The sequence below is a fragment of the Panthera tigris genome, chromosome C1 (genome assembly GCF_018350195.1).
Source record: "Panthera tigris isolate Pti1 chromosome C1, P.tigris_Pti1_mat1.1, whole genome shotgun sequence".
Lineage (NCBI taxonomy): Eukaryota > Metazoa > Chordata > Mammalia > Carnivora > Felidae > Panthera > Panthera tigris.
The window spans coordinates 117,101,096-117,116,215 of NC_056667.1; the positions used below are offsets into that span (position 1 = coordinate 117,101,096).

Here is a 15,120-nt window from a genome sequence, read left to right on the forward strand (position 1 = left end):
CACACGCGCGCGCGCGCGTTTCCACACATACACGCCCCCCTGTGCATTCATGGTTCCCGGCACCACCTCGCTCACAAACTCCCACACCGTCCAGACCACCCGCCTTCGCTCGTGCCCACAACGTGGCCCCTCAGCGCCGCCAGGGGCGGACCTTGCCGCGGTGCCCCAGTCCCGGGACGGGTTGCCAGCGAGGGGAGGACTCCAGGCGAGCCCCGCCCACGGCCCCGCCCCCGCCTGGGCCCTGCCCCCGAGCGGGCCGGGAGGATGTGAGCTCACTCCCGCCTCCCCCCTGCGCCGCCAGGAAGCGTCCGCCCGAAGTCTGACAACGGGCTGGCCGAGGAGTCACCGGCGCGTCAGGTTCCGTCTCTCTCGGCGCCATACGCGGTAGCTTTTTCCCGGATGGGTACGGAGTAAAGGCGGGCGGCGGGGCGGAGGCAGCGCCCCACTCCTAGACGCCGCGCCGCCCGCGGCCGAGGGTCGCCGATAGAGCGTGGGCGCGCAGGCGCACGCTCGGCCCCGTCGCGCTTCCGGCCGGGCCACGTGACCGCGCGTGCACGTGTTCCGGCCACTCGGCGCTGGGGTCCGAACCTCCTCCCGGTGCGTCTCCCGGCGGCTGCCAGCCTAGAGCCGCCACAGGCCCGGAGGGGAGGCGGCGGGCCCGGGAAGCGGCGGAGACGCGGCGTCCGCCCAGCCGGGCTGAGCAGCAGGCCCGGTGGGCTGGCGGCGGCTTCGCCATGAACCCTAGGGGCCTGTTCCAGGACTTCAACCCGAGTAAGTTCCTCATCTACGCCTGCCTGCTGCTCTTCTCCGTGCTGCTGCCCCTCCGCCTGGACGGCGTCATCCAGTGGAGCTACTGGGCGGTCTTCGCCCCCATATGGCTGTGGAAGCTCCTGGTCATCGCCGGCGCCTCAGTGGGCGCAGGCGTTTGGGCCCGCAACCCTCGATACCGCACGGAGGGGGAGGCCTGCGTGGAGTTCAAAGCCATGTTGATCGCCGTGGCTATCCACCTGCTGCTGCTCATGTTCGAAGTCCTGGTCTGCGACAGGGTGGAGAGGGGGACCCACTTCTGGCTGCTGGTCTTCATGCCACTTTTTTTCGTATCCCCAGTGTCCGTGGCCGCCTGCGTCTGGGGCTTCCGACACGATAGGTCCCTAGAGCTGGAGATCTTGTGCTCTGTCAACATCCTGCAGTTCATCTTCATCGCCCTAAGGCTGGACAGGATTATCCACTGGCCGTGGCTGGTGGTGTTCGTGCCCCTGTGGATTCTCATGTCGTTCCTCTGCCTAGTCGTCCTCTATTACATCGTCTGGTCCCTCCTGTTCCTTCGATCCTTGGATGTCGTTGCGGAACAGCGAAGGACACATGTGACCATGGCCATCAGCTGGATAACGATTGTCGTGCCCCTGCTCACTTTTGAGGTTCTGCTCGTTCACAGATTGGACGGCCACAATACATTCTCTTACATCTCCATATTTGTCCCCCTTTGGCTTTCATTAATAACTTTAATGGCCACGACGTTTAGGCGGAAGGGAGGCAACCATTGGTGGTTTGGGATTCGCAGAGATTTCTGTCAGTTTCTGCTTGAAATTTTCCCATTTCTAAGAGAATATGGGAACATTTCCTATGATCTACATCATGAAGATAGTGAAGAAGCTGAAGACACATCAGTCCCAGATGCTCCTAAAATTGCTCCGATGTTTGGAAAGAAGGCCAGGGTAGTTATAACCCAGAGTCCTGGAAAGTATGTTCCCCCGCCTCCCAAGTTAAATATTGATATGCCAGATTAAACTCCTCTTCCAGAGAGCACCCATATGTGGAACAGAAATCATAAACACACACACAATCCACCTTATTTTTGCCTCTTTGTTCATCCATCCCAATCTTGGAACTGAAAATAGGCTCCAAACACCATATCATCTCATGCCTTGAGATTAATGCCTGTCAGTTACTCATCAGTGTGCACCATAGATAGAGGAGGTGATTTTAATATACGGCTGTGTGTGTGTGTGTGTGTGTGTGTGTGGTGTGGTGTGCACATGTGCGAGAGAATATGCTTTCCAGGCTGATGCTTTAAAAGCTAGCTTGGAAGCAGGCAGTTGAATAGTAGGTCTTCAAGTGAAGTAACTATACAGCTGGGTTGTTTTTTTGTTTGGGTTTTTTTTTTTTATGGTACTATGCCTATCAGATGTATTGTTTGAAAGTATTTTTATACACTGCTAGTCTAAAGTTGTATTTCAGATTGTACCTGTTGTGACATAATCAATAGCAAATGTAAAGAATTCTTTTTCCTGCCACTTGTTTATAAGCCTTCAAGTTGTTATTTTTAGTGTTCCTACTGTTAAAATAGTTTTCCTTTGGGTTTTGCTGATGCTGGTCTTCAACATCATAAACGGTGAATTTTTCTAATGCAGTGAATTCACGCATATATGAAATTTATATGAATGTTTTAGCAACGTGATATGTTGAATTCTAGTTCTGTGTATTACGACGTATTAAAGTATTTTTTTTAAGTTTATATGTGAAGATACACGTCTATTGCAGATGTGCTTAAAGATTGCTTAAAATGTTAATATGTACCCAGTGTAGGAGCTCCTCAAAGTATTAGGCATGGGATTAAAATCCCATAGGTCTTAATTTTCAGGTATTAGATGACTCAGTCTATAGAGTTTTAAGGTCTCTTTTAGTAGAGGGAGGAGCCACCGTCTTTGGGAACAGGTGTTCCAGTGTGATACTAGGCCATGAAGTAAACCTGAAATTTTCCCAAATGGGTAGTAACATCTCTTTAGGAACAACCAAACTAAGCAACAAGTGATTTGTTCATTGCCAAGAGTCCTAGAATATTATTTGGCTACGATAAAAAGTGTTACTTATCATCAGGATGCTGGAGAGAGTAGCCTTAAACAAAAGACAGCCAAAACCTTCAGGTATTACTTTAAGGTCCAAACTTAACTGATCTGTCAGCAACAGAAAAAGAAGAGGTTAATTTTACAATAAGTGCAGTGTTTCTTGAGGTACTACTAGCGGTAGACCAGGGAACCAGGCAAAAACCAGATTCTGGGAGAATAATGTTCTTACGGCTGAACAAATGAATACTTTGAAAAGGAGGTTGAAACAAAAAGGCGTCGTGATATTATTACTGGAGAAAAGAAAGGAGGGAATCCATTTTTGTCATTAGCAACTTAGTAAATATGATCTAAATTGCTAGCGATGTGAATTAAGTAAACAACTTGATAACGCCTAGCGAGGGGGCATGCCAGCAACAAAAGCCAGTCCTGGGAGTCCGCGTGCCTGAAAGCCTCAGGGCACCCCAGTCACCCAGGACCGTGCCAAGCTCGCTCGTGCGCTCACACACACACAGACACCTTCTCCGTTTCCACCAGCCCGCGGGATGTGGGAAGCAGCCCCGAGCAGCAGTAGATGTAACATTTCATAAAGATTCATTTGTTTTTTTCAAACATTTATTGAGGACCTACCCTGAGCCAGACATGATTCAGTTGTGCTTCCTCCCCACGTGCACAAAGTACACAAGAGTGACAGTGACAAGATAGCACGCGCCGTGGGGGATAACAAGCAAATAGCAAGAGCTGGGTGTGCAAAATGCTGCCTCGAACTTCGGGCCCATCTTTGTATTCAGGAGCACAGAGCCCCTGACCACCCTTCCCAGCCTCAAATGATATCTCAAAGACATGGACTTGCACTTCAGGAAGACTCAGGAGTGGAGGAGCAGGCTGCTGGAGGAATTGAGGGGTGGGTTTGGGGGCCGCAGTGGGATGGCCAGCCCCTCCTGTCTACGGGCGGCATCAGGCTAGGGGTTGTTGGCAATTGGTACAATCCCTCCGACCTTCCCCACACTCACCCAACCCCCGCTCCCTCCCGGAGTTGGAGAGCCAGGGTCTGAAGGTGATAAGCTTTCTCCCTGTCCTCTGTCAGGTACCTGTTCCGGCCTCAAACCATTAGATAAAGACAGCGGGAGTGACTGTAACAGTCAATATGCTCTCTCAGCTGTGCCTGGGGACTTACTACCTCGTAATGCGGACTCTCCACAATATTTAGCGTGTGTCAAACTCTGGAACGAGTTCCTCCTGTAAGGTGATGGGTTAGCTTTTGCTCAGAAATCTCAGCGGTTTGCAGACTCACGCTCTCCGGTCTACAAGTCAGCTGTGGCGGTTCCACGCTGGGCCCTGGGTCTGATCCAGGTCTGTTCCACAATGCGTCCCTTATTCTGCTCTGGGTCCCAGGTGAAGGAGGAGCGCTCCCTGGGGCATGTTCTTCTTTCTCATGGCAGAAGCACAAGAGGCCAAGCCAACCCCTGCAAGCACAACCCAGCCCCTGCCCACACGTGTGTGTCGGGCATACTCGTTCCGTTGGTCAGAGCACAAAGCTGAGCTCGGGGTGGGGGTTGGCCGGTACACGCCCAGGGAACGATGACAGCCTGCACAGATGTCGCAAGATAGTTTCAAAGACTGGAAAGGAATCACAAAATTTGTAGTAGATCATTTTCCTCCTCTCTTTTACAAACAGCCTGTCATTTTAAAAAGTTAATTGTTTGTAATAAAAAATTGGGGAATGTGGAGGGGAGGGGAGATGGGGACTCTGCGGTTGGACCCCTCCTAAGCTATGGCAGGTCCCTGGAGTCTCCACCCAGGACAGTTTGATGACCGTGCTGTACCCCGTCGGCCTCCCCCGGGGGTTTCTGCAGGATCCCTTGGAAAGGTCAAAACAGGGCACAGGGAACCCAGGCAGGTGGGAGGTGCTGGGAACCCAGGAAGAAACAGAGTCTAGATGGACCATGGCAGCACACTAGAGGGAAGAGGCAGACCCCCGCGGCCAGCTCTCTCCAGGCTTCTGGGTGGTCCGCAGTGACAGGACTGAGCTGGGAAGGACAACGGTCAGGAGAATACGGGTAGTTCGGGCTGACAGGAGGCCTGGGGTCCAGTCAGCAAGCGCACAGGGGTCAAGGAGAGTGTTGCCCCAGACCCAGGCCGGGACACGCCACAGGGACCATTTGGGGAGGATGTCATGTGGCCCCAGCGTCGGCCACATGACACTGCCACCAAAATAGTACGTGCCACCCCACTGCCACAGTAATTCTCCGCTGTCTCTGTCGTGCGCTCAAGATTCAAGTGCCAGGAGGGAGAGGATCAGGTAAACCCTCAGGCACACCTTCACCCTCTTCACAGATTATCTGGCTCCTTGAGGCCAGTCTCTGCAGAACCCACCCAGTAAAGGATTTGGCCCAAAAAGGAAGGGTCCTCTGATGCTGGGTCACCAAAGATGATGACAAAAGTCCACTCCACCAATCCCTTGGCTGACATCCACCCTCTTTCCATGTTGCCATCCAGCTGCCACAACTGTGCCTGTTGCCACACGGTGCCCCCCCCCCCCCAAGGGAGCATGGAGCTATCCGAAGCTGCTTACCAACTACCCTGGGAGGTGTCGCTCCGCCCTCTGGTTTGTGCTGCCATCTATTCCAGAAGGTGTGGATTAAAGTCCACTACCACAGCATGGTCCTCCCTTTCCCAATTGCACCTTCCAGGGCAGGGAAACCAACTCTCCTATCTTGGACCGAGAGGACAGACTGAGACAGACTGAATGCAGAAACAGACGTGGGAATGCAGTCTGTTAAGCCAGACATTAAACGTCTGCAGAATGCAAAATCAATTACTGCGCTCCTACTCATCAAAAAAAAAAAAAAAAAGTTTTTGTTTTGGAAAATATGGTTATTTTTCATCAAAAAAAAGTTAGCATGGTGAATTTATTGCTTTTAAATAGAATTGATATTTTTTTAAAGCTCTTGGCTTTAATTTCTTCCCTGGTGAATGTTGACAGGACCCAAACAAAAAGCTCTTTGGGGTCCTCAACAGCTTTTAAGAGTTAAAGGAGTTCTGTGGCCACAAACTTTGAGAACAGCTGCCCTGTATTATAGTGGGGGAAAGAGAGGAAAGAACATTAAAATGAGTGAAGTATAGCAAAATCGGTATGACGCAGCAGGGTTGCAAAAGAACAGATGCTGTGCTTTCCGTGACAGATCACGGGACGGCTTGCCCCCTCTGTGACTCCACACTCCCTTTGTCCTCTGCAGGCCCTTGGGTTAGTTGGGTTACTTAACCCAGTGGGGTCATTCACACCGTGGGACCTGAGCCCACTGTTGGTCCCTGCTGCTGGCTTTCATTTCCCTAGAACTAAGAGGAGCCTAGGGGACCTCCCCGAGTCTGGCCACAAGCCTCTCTCCATTTTGTGGCAGCGACGCTATTTCCCCTCGATAGTCCTTCCAAAGGGCAGTTGTGTTGGCTGGGGTGGTTGGTCCTGACCTCCAGGAGGAAACGGGGATAGACGGCCACTCCCCAGAGCGCACAGGCCACCTTCTCTCTGCGTTTGTAGGATGTCCTGTTTGTTAAATAGCTTGCGGAAGGGCGGGGCAGGGGAAGTGGGTTCTGAAGCCTTTCTCCACCACAGCAGCTCAGCTCTCTGCTCCCCACAGCCCCTACCTCTCCCCTCCCATGTGTGTGTCCTCTCACCCTGCACCAGGCCTCCGCCATAGCCGACCTGGGCCTCAAGCTCTCTCCTGAGACGTGAGCAACACTCCTGTGCAGAATCTTGGGGGCCATGTGTCCATCACAACTCTTGTCCTGCCAAAGCCCTGCTGGCTCCCCCACCCTGTCTGTCACAGGGGCCTGCCCTCCTGAACAGGTGCCTCACCCGACCCACCCACGAGTGACACCAGTCCTCCTTCCTCTTCACCACGCTGTGACCCTCCCCTCTGGCCTCCCTGGGGCCTGAGCCACTCTCTGGAGCTGAAACGTGACATGTGGCAAAAGTTCATCCCTCAAGGCCACCCTGGCATTTTGACCTTGCCCTTCCAGATTTTAACCAGGGGCAGTGAGTGGGGTGGGAAGTTCAAAGACTTGCCCACCAGCCTAGACCTTTCCGGGAAGCCAGCCCCCCACCACCCCGCCTGCTGGGTGACCAGCTGCCAATGAGAACAAAGTCTGGGCCTTCCCACATTTGGTGGCAGTTGCCCCGGGCCAGTGCTGATGTCCAGCTAGGGCTGCCCCTGACCCACCCCTCAGGCTGCCCTGCCACACCCCAGATACACCAACCTCCCACTGTGAAGCATGTTTAATGACAGGACTCCCTGGCTGGCACAGAGGGGGCCTTGCTGTCCTTGCTGTCCTGGTCATTTGAACATTACTTAAGGCCCCTTTCTCTGCTCAAGCCCTGGCTTGCCTTCTCTCTGTTCCACCTCCACTTAGCCTCCCACTCTGTCCTTGGTCCCTGACCACATTCTTGTCCCTCTGCATGGGACACCTGAGCCTGGTCTCCTGGTTGACCTTGAGGACTGGGCCAGACTCTGCCCTAACCCGGGGGTGCTCGCGGTGACTCACAGGAGCTCTAACAATATCAAGCATATTCCCAAGAGCTGGGAGATCAGGGCTGTGGCCACCTTGGCCCAGGCCCAGGCCTCAGGAGTCCAAACAGGGCCAGGCGTCCAGTCTGGGATTGTCTCTGTTGGCCACCATCCTCCCAAAAGACTTTGGGCAGAAGTCACGAATGGGGACAAGGGGCCTTGCCTGGGATGTCCCCGAGGTCCTGTCTACCCATACACCCCACTTGGGACCCCTTAGCAGGTAAAAAGGGGTCATTTCAGAGCAGGCCATGTGGGCCATCCAGTGTTCCACCGGTGGCCTGGGCCAGTCCCCGGGGTCCATGGGAGGGAGAGGCCTAGAAAGGAAGAAGGTTCAGGCCCTGCCCTGAAGAGAACAGCATGCTCCCACACCACAATGTTAAGCAACAGCTGGCCATGGCCAACAACACAGTCTTAGCTCAGGCTGCCATAACAAAACATCAAGCACTGGATGGCCTAACACAGATTTATTTCTCATGGTTCTGGAGGCTGGAAGTTCAAGCCCAGGGTGCCAGGGTGGTCAGACTCTGGTGAGGACCCTCTTCCCAGCATGCAGATGGCTACCTTCTTGTTGTGTCCTCACATGGCAGAGAGAGAGGAAGCAAGTCTCTTGTGTCTCTCTCTCTTTTTTAATGTTTATTTATTTTGAAAGAGAAAGAGAGAGAGAGAGTGTGTGTGTGTGTGTGTGTGTATGTGTGTGTAAGCAGGGGAGGGGCAGAGAGACAGGAAGAGAGAGAATCCCATGCTGTCAGCGCAGAGCCTGATGTGGAATTCAATCTCACGAACTGTGAGATCGGGACCTGAGCCGAGATCAAGAGAGTAGGACACTTAACTGACCCAGCCCCCCAGATGCCTCTCATGTCTCTTCTTATAAGGCACTAATCCTATCATGGGGCCCCATCCTCATGACCTCATCAGAGCCTAATTGCCCCATCCCCAGATATTGTCACATCGGGAGGTAGAGCTTCAATGTATAAATCGGGGGGGGGGGGGCAGGGCACAATTCAGTCCATAGCACACACTAAGCACAAAAGGCTCAAAGGCAGGGGACCAATACTAATGTTCACTCAGCTCACATTTCCTGAGCACCTACTGTGTACCAAGTGCAGTGGGCTCACCCCAAATGAGGCATGGCCACTGCCCTTGAGAAATTCCCAGTCACCCCCAGGGCACCCAGGCCTGACAGTGTCCAGTGACAGAGATACTGTGATAGAGTGACACCAGTGCTGGAGGGTGTGGCAAGGGGTGGCAGGGAACCCAGTAGGGCCTCAGCGCAGGTGGGGGGTAGGGGGCACGGGAGAGGGGGTTGGGGCAGTGCTGGAGTATGAGTGGGGCCCTCCTGGGGCAGACGTGGAGGCCTCATAGCATGGGCTGGCCCGGGACCACGGAGAGAAGGAGGAAAGGTCAGTCTGGGTGCCCTGGTGGTAATCAATAGTGACTTAAACAATAAGCAACATCACAAGAAATCCAGAGGCAGAATGAGCAGCGAACCGGGTGCCCCGCTCAATAATTCATCAAGGAAGGCCAGCCTTCCGTCTTGCTTCCGTGCCACTCTCATCCTCAACTCTTCGTGATCTCTGCCCCCACGGTCACCGGTCACAGCTTCAGGTGTCACATCCATCCGAAGTGATGGTCACCCGAGAGGAGCAGCAGTTCCCCTGTATGTGTCTTTGCATCGGGGAGGAAGGCTTTCTTTCCCAGAATCCCAAGGTCCTTCCTTCATTCCACTGGGTGGCATCTGGACACAAACGGAAGCTCTGGAGAGGATGGACGCAGTCCCCACTAGGGTACAGACCTGCCCCAGTTCCCATCCTAACAAGGGGTGGAGGATTGCCTTCCTGAGCCACGGAGGTGACCCTGGAGACAGCAGAGTACCCTGTGGGGGACGGTGGGCAGAGGGGCACTCGGGACCGTGTGTCCATGCTCCTTTGGGAGGGATCCAGGGCGTTCAGGAGAGAGTAAGGAGAGGGAGGGAAGCAGGTGTCAGGTCATGACTGACCTTGAGAGCTGAACGGTGAATTTTAGTAAATTTTAGTACCCAGAAAGCCATGGAAACTGCCAAGGGATTTAAGCAGATTTTGAGCAGTCTCTTGAAAAGATATTTTACAAAGAATTTTCAGGGTCCAAGAAAATGCAATATTATACTGAGTTCGGGAGAGCAGGGATGGAAATGTAAGATAAAAACAATGTCAAACTATTCATAGGAAAGGGGCACCTGGGTGGCTTAGTCGGTTAAGCATCTGACTTCAGCTCATGATCTGGCGGTTTGTGGGTTCGAGCCCCGCGTCGGGCTCTGTGCTGACAGCCTGGAGCCTGCTTTGGATTCTGTGTCCCACCCCCCTCTCTCTGTCCCTCCCCTGTTTGTGTTGTCTCTCTCTCTCAAAAATAAAATAAAACATTAAAAACTTTAATTCACAGAAAAAAGACTGAAAGGAAATAAACCCATGTGGTACAGGTGCTTTGTCCTTTCTACTTTTCCATATTCAATCATTTTTTTTATGATGGACGTGTTTCACTGTCATCTTTCAGAAAGGGGAGCAAGTTTGAATTTTGACAAAGTGCACTTGTTCCGGGGACCATGAGTAAAGGGGGAAGGGAAAGGCATGAGAGGCATCTTTGAGAAAGATGTGCTGAGAGGGTGGGGTGTAGGGCATGCTTAGTTTGAGATGTGACCCAAGTGGTGAGGTGGGGCAGACAATTCAGAAACACTTCGTGGTGTGGGAAGCAAAGGGATCTTCTGGCAGGGACCACCTCATGACGGGGGGAGCCCCTGCCCAGACCCCAGAGCCTCTGGGTCCCTGTCTCTGGCTTCCCCTTCGGCTCCCAGCCGGGCCTTCTTTCCTCTGGCAGGAAGACCACTGAGTCATCCACACTGTACCTGAGACAGACAGCCTCCTGACCTCTCTGAGCCTTTGGGGTCAACTTTGTAAGGTCACCAAGGTGGTCACCACTGTGAGCGCTGATGGCCTGAGACACAGGGAGCCAGCCCAACTCTGGTGTCCCCCAAGTGGGGCTGGAAAGCCCGGCAAGCTTCCCACCAAGCACCCCACCGGCCCTGACATGCCCCCCACCCCCAGCTCGCTGGCCTTCAGCTGCTCTGGCAATCCATGACCACCTGGGTCACAGCACCCCTGCACTGTTCACAGGAATCCCACATGGTGGGCTGTGGCCTAGGCCATGAACCTTACGGGTTTTCCCACACTCTTTCCCCAGACTGGAGTGTCAGCTGGGCCATGCCTCTGTTCATGTCTATCCCCCACTACTGTGCCTGGACCCCAGTAGGTGATCAACAAATAATTCTTGAGAGAGAGAAGGGAAGTCCAGGTGCAGGCCCCCATCTTGCCGCCTCATGTGACTCACCAACAGACACACCCCAAACCTGGCTGTCAGGCCAAGGGATCGAGGCACAGCCAAAGGTAGCTCGCTCTGGATGTAAGTGTATTAGTTTCTTGTGGAAGCCATAACAAGGTATCCCAAACTGGGTGACCTGAAACATTTATCCTCTAATGGTTCTGGAGGCTAGAAATCCAAAAGCAAGGTATCCGTATGGCCATGCTCCCTCTGAAGGTTATAGGGAAGAATCTATCCTCAGCACTCTCCTTACTTCTGGTGGCTTCAGGCAATCCTGGGCCTTCTTTGGCCTATAGGCACGGCACCCCAATCTCTGCCTCCATCATCGCATGGCCTTCTTCCTTGTGTGTCTGCATCTCTCTGTCTGAATCTCCCTCTGCTTTCCTTTATAAGGACCCCAGTCACTGGATTAGGGCCCACCCTAAATCCAGTAGGACCTCACCCTAACTTACATCTGCAAAGACCCCATTTCCAAATAAGGTTACAATCCCAGGTATAGGGCATTAGGACTTGAAGAGCTCTTTTGGGGGGACACAATTCGACCCCAATAAGAAGGGTCACAGTAGGTGGCCTCGTCTCTTTGCAGGATGAGTGAGCCTAAATGGTTAGCAGCTGGATTTCTGCCATGTGGGGGAGACTTTCTCAAGTAGAGGAGCCTCCCTCCATACCTGTCTGGTCTGGGGAGCCTCTTCCCACTCAGGATCTCTCCCCCTGGCATTGGGGTCAGGGTGAGGTGAGACAGACAGGGATGGTCTGCTTGCCCTACAGTGACCAGGGCCCTTCCGCTACCCAGACTCCCTGGATGGCATCTGCTCACAGAGCACTGAGAGGAATCCACAGCTGGCCTCAAACACCACTGGTCACCTTCTCTGAGACTTCACGTTTTACCTGAGGGCCCCTGCAGGTGGGACACCTTCACCTGAGGAACATTTCTGTGCGGGGGGCTTTTGGGGCCCCGCGCTGCCACAGCAGAACTATTTTGGGTCAGGAAGTCTCTCCTCAAATCCTCCCCGGGTTAAGTTCTGGTCTAATGATCAAGCTAGTGAAGGGGAGAGGCAGGGCTCTGTGTGACCCAGGAAGGTGGTCGGTGGTAGGTTCGGGCTTGTCTGCTGGAGCTCAGGGCCTTGGGGGGGTGCCCACACCACCCCACCATCCGGTTGGCCAGGCAGGTGAGGGAGGCGACCTCAGAGCTCTTCCTCTATGGTATTACCACTCATGATAATGCTAATTCTGCTAGTGCTGAAGTTTCCAAAATCCAGCCACTCCTTTGAGGCCCAGGCCCCACATGCAGACCTCACCCCAGCACACTCTGCTTTGGGTCCCCCTGAAAAGGCGCAGCTGCTTAAGTCTTAGCTTCACCCCTCCTCCTCCAGACCACTTTCCTTGACACCCCTCCCCCTTACTCTGCTGCATTAACGGGATCCCCAGCAGTTTCTACACGTGACCCCTTTCAGAGTGGGGACCTCCTCCAGGGCTGAACCTTCATCCCTGGATCTCTGAGGGTCCCGCACGTTGTCAGTTGGAGAATAAACCGGACCTTGAGGGTATTATGCTAAGTGAAGTAAGTCAAACGGAGAAAAATACTGTGTGATCTCGCTTGTATGTGGTATCGAAAAAAAACAAAAAACAAAAAAACAACATCTCATAGATGCAGAGAACAGGTAGTTGCCAGAGGTGGGGGTGGGGTGCGGTTGTGTGAAATGGATGAAGGGGATCAAAATGTACAAACTTCCAGTTATAAAATAAATAAGAGATGATCATGGGGACAAAAATGTAAAAAAAAAAAAAAAAATCAAACCCCCAAAATAAAAGAATAAGCGGGCGAGTGAACGAGCACATCCTTGCCAGCTCCTGGAAGGTCTGAAGGGGTAAGAAGTGAGAAGGCAGAGCGGAGAGGAGAGAAGGGAGGCAGAGGGCCGGGGAGCACAGGTGGTGAGAAGCACCCCAAGCCGCTGAGCAGATAGGTGGCCTCAGCAGCCGGGCACGGCCGCCACTGGGAGTGGCAACAGGAGGGCGAAGGTTCGGGGGCCGAGGCCCCGGGAGGAGGTGAGCAAAGGTCAGCCTGGAGCCACCGACACAATGTGCCAGGCACCAGCCGCGGACCTCACCATGCCTTTAACCCTGAGGTCGGAGGGCAGCCAGGAGCTGCAGCAGGTGGGGTCCCAGTGCCTCAGGGCCCCCGGCTTCCACAGCTTCCACTCCCAAGGGGCCCACCGGGGACCAGAAGCTCCGTTCCAGGCCCCAGCGGGCGAACAGGCCCCGGCCCTGTCAGTGTGTCCTGCACCGAGCAGCCCCTGCTTCGGGGACACAGAGCCTTTCAGCCAGAGGGAGGTGCAGGCGGGGCCGAGGCCTGGATGGGCCTCTGACTACAGCCTACCTCTGCTGGAGCCCATGAGCCAGTCTGATGGTGGCAGTCCCCACCTCCTGAATACCTGTCTTGCTGTGGGCCATGGTGAGACCTCCTGGACAATCCAGGCCCAGGGTGGCCCTGGGCCCCTCAGCTGGGGACCATGGCTGCCCTCCACCCCACAGCTCCTCTCTGCCCTCCTCTTTCCCAGGACGGACACAAGGGCTCATGCAGCCGGCCCAGCTTCACCTCTTGGGTCCTCTCATCCCCGCAGCACGGAGACGCCAGGATCAGCAGAATACCCCCATGTGCCTGGGCTCAGTGCAGGAGTGCGGGGACCTGGACCGGCCCAGCAGTCCTCCCCCGCCACCATGCCACCTCAAGGGGCCCCACTGCACCTCTTCTGGCTCAGGGTCCATCCTACTGTGGGTTTTTTGTGGTTTTTTTCTCAGCTTATTTATTTTTTAGAGAGAGCTGCACGTGCACATGCATGTAAGTGGGGGAGGGGCAGAGAGAGAGAAGGAGAGAGAGAATCCCAAGCAGGCTCCACACTGTCAACACGGAGCCCAGCATGGAGACACCGAGCTCCATCCCACAAACTGTGAGATCATGACCTGAGCTGAAATCAAGAGTCAGACACTTAACCCACTGAGCCACCGAGGTGCCCCATTGAGCCGTGTCTTTATGTGCCAGCTGGGCTCAAGTCAAAGGCCTGGGAAGAGCGTGGGAAAGTGATGGCCAGCACCTTAAAGGGGAAGGAGAGGCCAGCCTGCCCTGACAAACGAGCCCAGGCAGGAAGTACGACGGGTCAGCACACAGCTCCTTCGGCCCCAGTGACTGGGGGCAGGTGGGGGCTGGGCTGACTTCCCATTACTGGCAATTTCTATGTGGGGATACAGCCTGGCGCCTACCCTCCCACACCAGCCTCGTCCCGGAGCCTGGGGCCCCGGTAATGACCAGGATGTGCCAGGCAGGAAGGTACGATATTGCATCAATCCCCACTGTGTCCTTCAGTTCTGAGATGGAAGTCCTCCTCCCTCCCTCCACCCACGTGCCCTGGAGCTCCCTTCGAAAGACTCCCCACACTTACCATTAGCACTTGTGGTCTGCAACTTCCCCCATGGCCTCAGGGAGGGCAGGCGCTGCTGATTTGCAAAGACAGGATCTGCATGAAAATTCCTTTCTGAACTCAATGAGTTCAAGGACTTTGGTTTCTGCCAGAGCAGTTTCTGCCTGTCCCGCTCTCGCTGTGATTTTCCTCACTGCAGTGCAGTTTTCTCAGTGTGGAGGTTTTTAATACAATCTTGAAGTGAGCCATTATTTTATCTTCTTCAGTTACTTTTGTGTGCATTCCTTTCCTTTTCTCCTTTTTCAACAATTTTCCAATAAGTATTGAACCCAGCTGCATACACTCATTTCTCTAAAACTGCCTTTGGTTCACCTTCCAGGTCTCCAGAGGAACACCCAGTCCCAAACACCCACCTGCTCACCCTCCTGGGTCCTGAGTTTGCTCACACTTCCTCTCCATCCTGTGGCTCCTTCTGCTTCCCCAAAGGGGAAAACTGTCCTCCAAGCATCTTCTACTGTTCTCTACAGTTGTTCTTTGGTTTGATGGATTGTGCAAGCTGTTTTGGCTGCAGCTACTTGAAAGGTGATGTGTTTTCATCCATCTTCTTCATCTTTCTGGTGGGGCAAAGCCATTACCCCAACTTGTCTGCATATCTCAATCTCTCATTTTCCAGGTCTTTCGGAAAACTCCCTATTTCATTTTTATTGTTTTATTTTTAAAGTTTATTTATTTTGACAGAGAGCATGCACAAGCAGAGGAGGGGCAGAGAGAGGATCCAGGCAGGTTCCGTGCACAGAGCCCGATGACGTAGGGCCCGATATCATGAACCATGTGACCATGCCCTGAGCCAAAATCAAGAGTCAGACATTCAACCGACTGAGCCACCCAGGCACCCCAGAAAATTCCCTATTTTAAGCTCAAGAGCTCTTTATTGTCTTGGGTGTTTGT

The 15,120-nt window shown here is 53.7% G+C and overlaps 1 protein-coding gene across 1 annotated transcript; it reads left to right on the top strand.

Annotated features, from left to right (window-relative positions):
* The first annotated feature begins 249 nt into the window (after positions 1-249).
* TMEM185B (transmembrane protein 185B) lies at positions 250-2,515 on the top strand. Its single transcript, XM_007091165.2, has one exon. It carries the CDS (start codon positions 735-737, stop codon positions 1,785-1,787), a length of 1,053 nt encoding a protein of 350 aa, XP_007091227.2. The 5' UTR covers positions 250-734; the 3' UTR covers positions 1,788-2,515.
* The last annotated feature ends 12,605 nt before the right edge of the window (positions 2,516-15,120 follow it).